Source organism: Lactuca serriola, chromosome 3 (assembly GCF_051521515.1).
Source record: "Lactuca serriola cultivar US96UC23 chromosome 3, Lser_US96UC23_V15, whole genome shotgun sequence".
Classification (NCBI taxonomy): domain Eukaryota; kingdom Viridiplantae; phylum Streptophyta; class Magnoliopsida; order Asterales; family Asteraceae; genus Lactuca; species Lactuca serriola.
The window spans coordinates 122,453,234-122,465,026 of NC_136410.1; the positions used below are offsets into that span (position 1 = coordinate 122,453,234).

General features: G+C 33.3%; 1 protein-coding gene across 1 annotated transcript; it reads left to right on the forward strand.

The window, feature by feature from the left end:
- Nucleotides 1–4,311: 4,311 nt before the first annotated feature.
- Nucleotides 4,312–6,689, forward strand: LOC145095681 (uncharacterized). The gene is made up of 8 exons (XM_079033522.1): nt 4,312–4,487; nt 4,637–4,723; nt 4,779–4,840; nt 5,143–5,298; nt 5,384–5,648; nt 5,981–6,122; nt 6,246–6,405; nt 6,520–6,689. The coding sequence occupies exons 1-8, from the start codon at nt 4,312–4,314 to the stop codon at nt 6,687–6,689; spliced, it is 1,218 nt and encodes a 405-aa protein (XP_078889648.1).
- The last annotated feature ends 5,104 nt before the right edge of the window (nt 6,690–11,793 follow it).

An 11,793-nucleotide genomic window follows, 5' to 3' on the forward strand; every position in this document is an offset into this window, starting at 1 on the left:
TTCCTAGTCTCTCATCATTACCTTACGCCAAAATCATTATATGAGGTCGTGATGGTGAATATCACGTCTCGTACACTCTACGAAGGAAGAAACTCATCCCTCACCTTACTTCTCCATTCACCTGCTATAACCCGTTGCAAGAATATAAACATCATTACCTTCTTTGACTGAAAAAAATAAAGATGTCGTCTGGTTGACACGAGGAATAATGTGAAGGATGCCAACGAAAGTAACAAATATTGAGATAATGGGGATTTATAGTATCTATTTTTAATCTTACATCCTAAATGTGGATGCACTTGAGTAACTATTAACAAGGACATGATTTTTTTAGCAGTGGTATTTCCTGCTATGTTAACAATAAGAGTCCATCACGGTGGTTTCTTGCCAAGAAACCTGGAAGAAAATATGTGGATGTAAGGGTAACGTTTATGGATTCTATCGAAAAAGAAGAGTTTACTATAGAGGAACTGAAGAACATATTGCAGGAAATAGGGTACATAAACATGAACCCATTTTCAGTCACTTTTTCATGCCAAATGTTGACTTCAATGTAGGTATTTTCCATTATGCAACGACCAAGATGTGTTGACTCTGTCAATGTACATTTTTTAGTGTAAGGTGTTGATGGTCCACATTAAGTATGAACAAACAAGGATACCATCAAATTTTAGGTCTCATAGTAAAGTTATCATTGAGGAAATTATGATGACCCGTCCTTAGAGTACATTACTAAGAGGAAGAAGGGGAAAGAGTTCGGGTCTTGCGGTAAAAAGTTAAATTTTGAATTAAAACAACTTAGAAGTGGTGCCTTTATTAATGTTGTTCTTTCTAGATACACACTAGCATTAATAACGTATAAAAAGAACACACAAACAAGTTATGAATCTAATCAACGCTTACCTTTCACTAATGGTGTATGTATCCCACTGTATGATTTACCTACTAGAAATACAGATGGGCTTGATTTCTTTGATCCCTTATTTGATCTCAGGGATCAAATAATACAATATGATGGGAACTATGAAGAAGATTGTAATGTGAACTTGGGAGTTGAATATTAAAGAGTCATAGAAGATAATGTTGACAAAGAGTTTGGTAAATAAAACCTTGATGCTTAAGATGAAAAAAACAATAAAAGTGAAGGTGGGGAGGAATATAATGATAGTGAGTTTGATGTTTCTGATATAGATGTGATAGACAATGCAAAAGTTGATATGGAAAAATTTTATAGTTTGGTTGATCCTATTATGGAACCAATCGTGGGGCAAAGACCATTTATTATTACTCTTGATGTTCAAGAAAAAGATATACAAGATGAAAAATATTCAGTGATTTGGAGAAGGTGGTAAAAAGATGGTAATGTTCTCTAATCTAATAAAACCAAAGAAATTTAGCATGGGGGAAATACATGAAGCTTATTTTAAAATAAGTGAAACTTTCCTTAATTAGAAACAAATTACAGTCATTTTGGATCATTTGGTAACTTCTAACAAAATGGACATAAGGTTGGTTAAGAATGACAAATTAAGATTAAGGCCAAAGTGCTAAGGGTTTTTTCCTAACTCTTGGTGGTTATTAGAAAACATTAATTATATAGGGAAAGGTTAAAGTGACACCTCTATCCAACTTAAATGCCCTTGGAAACTACCAGTGTCTAGGGGTGAAAATCAACATGACTAGATGGTGAAGACATTTATTAACCATCATACCTGCTTTCCTAACTAAGTAGTTAAAAGTTTCACTCAATCTTATCTTGCAAACCAAATTATACACAAAATTTATGTCAATCTAAATATCCCAATAATTGCTATGAAAGGGAAGTTTCAATAGAAATGTTTTCTATAAATTTCAAAGTAAAAAGTTTTTAGAGCCATGGTGATTGCAAAGAATAAAATACATGAGGATTTTGAGAGGAAGTACTCTATGCTATGAGATTATGTGATGAAGTTGTAGAGATCCAGCAAAGGAATTACTGTGAGAATTGAGGTGAAATCTGAACTTAACTTCAATATGGTTACAAGGTAGTTCAAAAGGATATATGTATAGGAATTTTAAAACAAGGTTTCATGGCTGGTGTAACATCCTAATTTTTACCATAAAAATCTTTCATTTTATTTATTTAATTAAATCAGTATGATTAATCTATGCGGAAAACATGATGTTAATGCGTGTGTACAACCAAGACTTGCCCTTCTCATGATCCGAAGAAGTACCTAAAAACATTTATAATCAACTAGGTAAGCAAAAAGCTTAGTGAGTTACCTAAAATACCATATATCACAATACATATAAATTCATCCAAATAATGGCTCATAATCTTTCGTCGATCCACGAACTGGCTCACGACCTTTTGCCGATCCACCAATAATACATGTATATAGACTTACAGCCTACTTGCCATTTCATCGTTAACACTCGGGTCTATAGGCTCCCGACCAGTCATCGTCCCACCGTTAACCCCTAACTTAACCATAATGAATAACTTTAATATAACAACATTTACGTACATAGAGACTACACTTCCGGATCTACTAGTATACTCACATATAGATTATACTTTGATTCTACTAGCTTCAAGTATACTAATATTAAGCACCTTGATACTATACTATTGTCTCTATTCTAGTTCTTATATCCTAACTGTTGGTGATTTTAGTGTCACCAGACATTTTGGGTAATTAGAACGAACATGTGATCTAAAGGGATTATTATTTGTACTATATATTACATGTTTGGTGAATGCATAGTGCATGCATGTAAAGGATAGAATTATGAGACGTTACGATAGAATGGCAGGAGTCAAGGGGGTTGCGCCCCCTTGTAGAGTTATAGAGGCAGCGCCCCTTGTGGTTTCCAAGGGGTAAAGCCCCTGGGTGATTATGGTAAAATTAAATATCTTGTAAGTTTTGGAAACCATTGATTAAGCCATTAGTTTTGATATTTCCTTAACTAATTTAGAGGATTAATCCCTAAATTGTCATGCATATATACAACTACCCTTTTGAGCCGTGGACAGAACCTTTTCTCAACTTTCTTCTTCTTCGTGAATGAACTCAAAATTCTATAGCGATTTGGTTTGTGTTTTTGTGCCTAGATACATAAGTTTCCTTTTGGATTATCCTAGACTGGATTCCGGTAACCCAGACATAGGGTGGAAATATCAGTTCGGAAATTGAACTTACACGATCCATAAGGAATTCGGTTTCCACCATTACCCTAATATTCCCCCAACAATTGCACTGGCATAATTAATCTGCAAGTAGACCACCATGTTCACAAAACTAGACAATTTTGAACGAAATGATTTCAGGCACTGGCAGAAGAAGATGTTGTTCATGCTGACCATGTTGAAGGTTGTGTATGTGATGAGTACTCCAAGGCCATAATTGGTGTAGAATGAAACATTGGAAGAAACCAGGAATTGGAGCAAGTGGGAAAACGATGAATACATCTGCAAATGTCACATTCTAAATGGTATGGATGACTCTTTATTCGATATCCATAGTGAGTCTAAAAGTGCAAAGGAGTTGTGGGACACTCCTGAATTAAAATAAATGGATGAGGATTCTTCTAGCAAGAAGTTTCTGGTTAGTGGTTTTATAACTATAAAATGGTTGATTCAAGATGTGTCATGGAATAATACAATGAACTCCTTCACATTTTGGTTCAATTAAAACTGTACTACATGAATATGGATGAAACCATTGATGTGTCAAGTGTAATTGACAAACTTCCACCATCATGGAAAGACTTTAAACATAGTCTGAAACATCAAAAGGAGGAACTGTCTATGGTTCAACTTGGTAGTCATTTATGCATTAAAGAATCTCTTCGTGCATAAGAGAGTGTCAAAAACAAAGGAAAAGTTGAATCTAGACAAGCCTTGGTTCATGTGTTTGAAAACAAACCAAGAAATCCAAACAACAAAGGACATGGAAAACACAAGAAGAAATATGTTCCAAATAACTCCAACAAAATGAAAAAATAACTGGTTTGTTGGAGATGCTTCAAATTTTGACATTACAAGTGTGATTCTCATTTGAATCTTGACAACAATGGTGCTATAAATAGTGGAGCCAATGGAAGTCGAAAAGGGTCCAAGGACCAAGTGAAAGGAGGTTAGTTTTTGACTAACTTTGATAATTCTAATAAGAAATATGTTTATCATGTTTCACTTATTCTTGAATCGTTCTATGTACAAGATGATGACGTGCTTGGTGGATCGATTTTGATGCAACCAACCATATATGAAAGGATGAACGGTCGTTCGAAACATTAACACGGCTTGAAGATAGATATGTGTTTCACATGGGGGATGATTCATTTAAACCTATTTGTGGTGTTAGTGCCATTTGTTTAGAGTTTACTTCCAGAAAAGCTATTAAGCTTTTTGATGTTTTGTTTGTTCCTAAGATTCGAAAGAGTCTTGTTAGTGGTAGCTATTTGAATTTTGATGGTTATAAACAAGTTTATGAATCGGATAGGTATATACTATCTTGAGGTGGAATGTTTATTGGTTTTGAATATTTGAATAATAGAATGTTTCGTTTAAATAAATTGTTACCTATTCAAAAATCTACTTTGTGTCATCTTCCTCTTCTAAAATTGATGACTCTATGCATTGGTATGCTAGATTGGGTCATGTCAATTTTGGAAGGATGCATGAAATGTCAAATGGTGGTCTAATTCCATCATCTGACATGAATCTGAAAAAAAAAATGTAAAACATGCATGCTTACAAAAGTTACAAAACAACCTTTTCCAAATGTTTCTAGAAAATTGGATAAATTGGAACTTGTACACAGTGATTTGTGTGATTTACACTCTTCTCCAAAAAGTATATGGTCACATTCATTGATGAATGTACTCGGTTTTGCTATGTGTATTTTCTTAATGCTAAAAATGAAGCATTGGAAAATTTTCAAAATATATACAAAACCGAGGTGGAATTGCAATTGGGAAATCTATTTAAATGTCTTAGAATGGATCAGGAATGTGAATATATAGATCCCATATACTTCCAATCAGTTGGTATCATTCATGAAACCACAACACCATACTCGCCCCAATAAAATGGAATCATCGAACGTAATAATTGAGTTTTAAAAGAAATAGTAAACTCAATGTTTTCTTACTCAGGACTGAGCGATGGATTCTGGGGAGAGGCCATGTTAATGGCTTGCTATTTGATTAATAGAGTTCCAAATAAAAAGAACAAAACAGTCCCATATGAACATTGGTTCAAGAAAAAGCCAAATTTGAGCTATTTTGGGGTTTTAGGGATGTCGGGCGAATGTAAAACTTACCGAGACCAAAAGAAAAACTTTGACATAACATGGAATATATTGCATATTCATTGGATATGCTAAACATTCCATAGCATATAGGTTCTATGTAATAGAATCTAATGATTTAGTACCGATTAACACCGTTATCGAGTCACAAGATGCAATTTTTGATGAGATGCGTTTTTCATCGATTCAAAGACCAAAGGATTTGACTTTTGGCACTAATGAAGTGAATAGTACAGAAAGTCAAGATGGTGTTACTGTGCCAGAAACACAAGAGATTCGTAGAAGAAAAAGAGGCCGAATTGAGAAAGATTTTGATTCCGAATTCCAATTGTATTTGGTGGAAGGTTCAAGGTATGAAGTTTGTCTTGAATAATATTATTTATATAGTATTGAGGATGATCCTAAGACATATCAAGAGGCCTTGCAGCCTCGATATATTGTCTTTTGAAAGGAAGCAATTGATAATGAAATGTCATCAATTCTTGAGAACAACACTTGGGTGTCGTCTGATTTTCTTCCAGGCTCTAAACCACTTGGTTGCAAATTACTATTCAAAAAGAAAATGAATATAAATGGGACTATTGATAATTTCAAATCCCAAATGATCATTCAAGGTTTTAGGAAAAAACCCAGTGTTGACTATTTTGATACATATGCTCTGGTTGCACGACTTTTACTATTAGATTATTGATTGTCTTGGAAAGTATCCACAATCTGATTATCCATCAAATGGATGTTAGAATAATCTTTTTAAATGGTGAACTTGATGAAAAAGTTTACATGAAACAACCAGAAGGTTTTGTTATGCCCGATAAAGAGCATATGGTATGTAAACTGGTAAAATATTTATATGGGTTGAAACAAGCACCCAAACAATGACATCAAAAGTTTGATGAGGTTATTTTCTCCTTTGGTTTTAAGTTAAACCAATGTGAAAAATGTTTTTAGAGTATATTTAATGATTCTACTGGTGTAGGCATGATCATTTGCTTATATGTAGATGACGTGTTGATTTTTGGTACTGACCAAGATCAAATAGATGAAACAAAACAATTATTGTCATCTAAATTCTCCATGAAAGATTTGGGAGAGACTGATGTAATTCTTGGTATAAGAATTAAGAGGATGGATAAGGGACTAGTAATGACTTAAAGTCTTTATGTTGAGAAAATTCTCAAACGGTTAAATTTCAGTGACTATTCTCCTGTGCACACTCCTGTAGATTCAAGTGTGCAATTAATGCCTAAAACTAGAATTCCTATTTCACAATTGGAATACTCTAAGATTATTGGTAGCTTGATGCATGAAATGACAAGTACCAGGCCTGATATTACTTATGCAATGGGAAAGCTGAGCTGGTACACTAGTAATCCTAGTGCTCAACATTGGTAAGTGGTCAATAGAGTGTTTAAGTATCTCAAGGGAACCAAGGATTGTGGGTTGAGTTACTGGGGAAGTCCTTCAGTCTTAGAAGTTAATTCGGATGCAAGTTGGATGAACAACATGGAGGACTAATCCTCAACAACTGGTTGGGTATTTTTGCTTGGGGGTGCCATTTCCTGGGTTTCCAAGAAGCAATCTTGCATTACAAACTCAAAAATGATATCTAAGTTTGTTGCGTTATTGATACTGGTAAAGAAGTAGAATGACTAAGGAATGTAGTCTATGAGATTCCTTTGTGGTCAAACCCGAATGCACATCCATCATGTATGATAATGAAACCGCTTTGGCCAAGGGATATAGCCAGGTTTAAAATAGCAAATCTAGACACTTAGTTGTTAGCTACAATATGATTTCGGTTGAGTTTGTGAAATTGCAACAAAATTTGGTAGATCATTTGACTAAGGGTCTGACAAGAGACTTAGCGCACAAGTATATTATTCAGATGGGATTAAAGTTCATTCAGTCTAATAATGGTGAGACACTTAATTACCTCTTAATGTGACATTAGGAGTTGAATTCAATGTGGAAAGATCACACTTATAGATTGGAACACATAAAGTATATATCTCATGTATGTTTTCGATTCTGCAAGTTGACCAGGTTGAAATTGAACTTCTTAATAATTCCTTTGATAAAATGTATGTGCAGATAAATGAAGTAATGGAATTACCTATGTGATTTTGAAATGTAGCATCATTTCAATAGGTTAGGGACTTAGCAATGATACATCCATGAGAGGATTAAGGCACACAAGCTTTGTAACAAGTTGTATTTCGCTAAAAAGTTCAATAAACTGGTGTCCACCATCACCCTAATTTTCCAACTAACACTAACATACATGGATATATATATATATATATATATATATATATATATATATATATATATATATATATATATATATATATATATATTATTGTAAGACAACTCACCTGGGAAATTACTCAGATGACTATGAGCTATCCAACTGGTGGGTAACACGCCGAATAAGTATTAACCTATAATACTATAACTTATTAATCTGTATTGAACAACCAGGTAAGATCATAGTGGATGTAGGGTCTGTTTGGTATACAAAGTATACTGTTTGGAAATCTCACTTTAAACACCTCACTAAATCTAGCCTAGTCATTATTCAAGTAAGTAGATCAATCACTATTATGACATGAAAGACTGATAAATCTTATTTATCAATTCATAAAAAAGACTATTAATATAAATATAAGTTACACTTTAAATGCAGTTAGTGCAGCTTAACTTACATAAATTTCTTAGCAAAAAATGGAAAGTTGCTAGTAGAAATTCTACTATGAACCCTTCTTTGTGACCGACTCTCTGCTGCCTTAAAGTCTTATTGCAGATACTTCAGAACTCCAAAAGTCGAATATCTAAAGGGAGGAAAGGTTTCTATACGGAAAAACCTAAATGTGAATGTGTGAAGAATGATGAGCCCTTGGATTGCTATTTATAGACTGTATGAAGGGGAGCTGCACCACACCAAGGTCCAGGTCACTTCGCGCCTTGGCTTGGGTAACAAGCTCTCAAATCTGGTGGTGCCACATGTCAGATTCTGGCTGGTGCTGCGTCGCTCTAGGTGGGTAAAATTTCGAATCTTTAAAAATTCATATCTTTCATATATGAGCTCTGTTTTCGACATTCTGTATATCTACATGTAGCTATCGACGAGTACTATAATTTTCATTTAGACTCCATTGGCTAATTCTCATCCTGTTTTAAATTTAACAGTCTATGAAGATTACACTTCAAAAGACCGTGTAAAATTCATAACTTTTTCATACAAACTCTGTTCTCGTTGTTCTTTTCATCGACATTGAATTTACAAGATTGTCAACTCTCGTTTACATTGTTTTGTCTAAAAATCAACCGATTTGAATTTCGATTTCTGTCACACACTACTGCACTGAAACTTCGAAAAACCATAAGTTTCTCATACAAAGTCAGATTTAGACGTTCTTTATATGTACGATTTTGTTTTTACGATTACTATGACTTTTGTTTAGATTACTTAGGCTAATAAATAACCTATCTCTGATTCACTTTTACAACACACTTTGTCGTATATAGCTAAATGCAAAATTCAAATAATCATAATTTCTTCATACAAAGTCAGATGTAAGCGTTCTTTATATCTATGAAAGTTGTATTGACGTCTACTACATGTTTATGATGATTATTTTGGCTAAAAAGTAAAATATTTCTATTGTGAAAACGGGGTGTTATAACTGGTAGGAGGGATTTGTTGGGGTTGAATGGAGAATTTATAAAGGGCTCATATCTAGGGTAGATATTGATAGTTATAAAAAAATGAAAACAATGGCATATAACTACTTACATATTCTATTTTGTCGTATATAGCTAAATGCAAAATTCAAATAATCATAATTTCTTCATACAAAGTCAGATGTAAGCGTTCTTTATATCTATGAAAGTTGTATTGACGTCTACTACATGTTTATGATGATTATTTTGGCTAAAAAGTAAAATATTTCTATTGTAAAGTGAAAACGGGGTGTTATAACTGGTAGGAGGGATTTGTTGGGGTTGAATGGAGAATTTATGAAGGGCTCATATCTAGGGTAGATATTGATAGTTATAAAAAAACGAAAACAATGGCATATAACTACTTGCATATTCTATTGTAGAAGTTGAGACAACCAACTCATGGCCTTGGTTGTTACAGCATATGGTAGAAAATTTGGACATGACCTCTATATCTAATTTCACATTCATCGCATACAGACATAAGGTATCGTAGATTTTTGCGTTGTTTTAATTATGACATTATTTAAAGATTAAATTACACAAATGGTCCTTATGGTTTAGGGTAATTTGTGCGTTTGGTCCCTAACTTATTTTTTAACTCGGAAGGTCCATACTGTTTGTTTTTGTTATGCACTTGGTCCCTATCTTACCTAAAAATACTATTTTTCCATTGATTTTTTAATTTATTTAAACAAACATACCCTCAACCCCACCCCTCTCACCTTACCTTACCTACCCCACAATTTTTCTCTAATTAAACAATGGTATTTTTAGGTAAGACAGGGACCAAGTGCGTAACAAAAACAAACAGTAAGGACCAAGCGCGTAACAAAAAAAATAGTAGGGACCTTCCGAGTTAAAAAAATAAGTTAGAGACCAAACGTGTAAATTATCCCAAACCATAGGGACCATTCGTGTAATTTACTCGTAATTAAAAGACAATCTTATATTGTGTCTAGGGTGTGTTACCAACCGTTTCTACTAAGCACATTTATTGTCAAATACACGTACAAGAGAGCATGAAGCTACATTGGAAGAGAAAGAAAAGAAGAAGGTGGTGGTGAAGGTGATGAGTTGGGGTTAGGTGGGCCCATTGCCCCATTGTTTTAATATGTATTAATATTAATATTAAGAAATAAAAAAAAAGATAAAAATATATCATCCATGGAAAATAGTCTTTTTAATTTGATCATGGATCAAAGCCGAAACAAATTCAAACATAGGGATGGCCTGAGTGCAAAAAGAAAGAAAGACAATAATCATGTAATCTTATCAAACCATAGTGATGATTTCAGTAATCTACTCTTGTTTTTATAAAAAATATCACAACGAAAAAAGTTTCAACATAATGAAATTTAATAAAACATTATCAATTATATTATCACTTTGGTGATTCTTGCTGATTTTTGTATATATTCATGGTCCTTAGCCGTTACTACACATGCCAATTTGAGAAAAATAATCATACATTTAAACTCAGTATAAGTAATAAGAAAAGGGACTAGTTGTGTGTTCAATTATCCACCTTTGAAGCGTCTATTATTGACATGGAAATATAGAACAAAATCGACAAGAGAACATTGTTCAAAATGACTACCACCTCTGAATAACAAAGAAACATCCTTCAACATCCATATTGAGTTTGAAAGTAATTAAACAAGCAACCAATCACGAAAGAGCTTGCAAAACCTAGCCCTATTCCCCTACCAAGTGATTGCATAAATTAGGTTAAGAAGTTGGTATATCCACTTTCACTATAACTTTACAAATTCACAAATCAGTCACATATAGTAATATATATGCTCATCTGATAGAAATATCACTTAACAAATTCACAATTTCATAAATCAAGGATGTATAAAAAATTTTAAAAACAAAACAAATTCACAATGTCATATAGTAAAAGAAAGAGAGAGGTTGATGCCGAGACCAAGAGAAAGGGAAGGGTTTGAGGTTTCGTCCTCTAGCAATGACTTTTATTTGATTCGGGATAAACTTGAGAGGAGAGGTGAGACCAAGACATAGAAGTGGTTGATAGGAGTGACATTGCAGATAATATGTTTGCAAAAATAGTTGTTAGACGAAAGTTATTGAAGAAGATTAGAAGTTGTAGTTTTTTTTTATATAAACGTGTTTTTATTTATGCAAAAATGTTTGACAAAATAGTTGGAAGATAGAAAGTGTAATTTTTATTTATATAGAGCTTTTGAAATATACAAAATGACATCTGATTATATAGAATTTCTTTTGCATTGAATTGGTTTGGTAGCGTGTTTTGATCCATCCCGATCTGATTTCAATCATCATAACTAATCATATAACTAATCACTAAATAGATTAGATAGATGAAAAAAGAAAAATCCTAGATCCAACATTGATTTGATAGATGAAAGAAGAAAAATCCTATATCCAACATTGATTTGAGTCAATATGAACAGTCTTTTACTTCAATTTGCCAACCAAATTAGTCGGTATTAAATATTCCAAACCAACCAATTATTTTTTATAAGTTCAAACCGACAAAACTACTTGATATTTACCAGATAATTCCATTTAGAATACACCAAACTCTTCCATTTTGGTCTAGGTGGTTGCATCCCTTGACTATAGGAAGTGTTAAAATTGCAATTTAACACTCACATTGACGAAAAAAAATCCATTTTAGAACCAACACTAGTCCACTATCAACAAGTCTTTATTACTAGATTAGGCCCCCTAACTTTAAATTCACCAATAAAACACACAAATACATTACGTAAACCACTACACA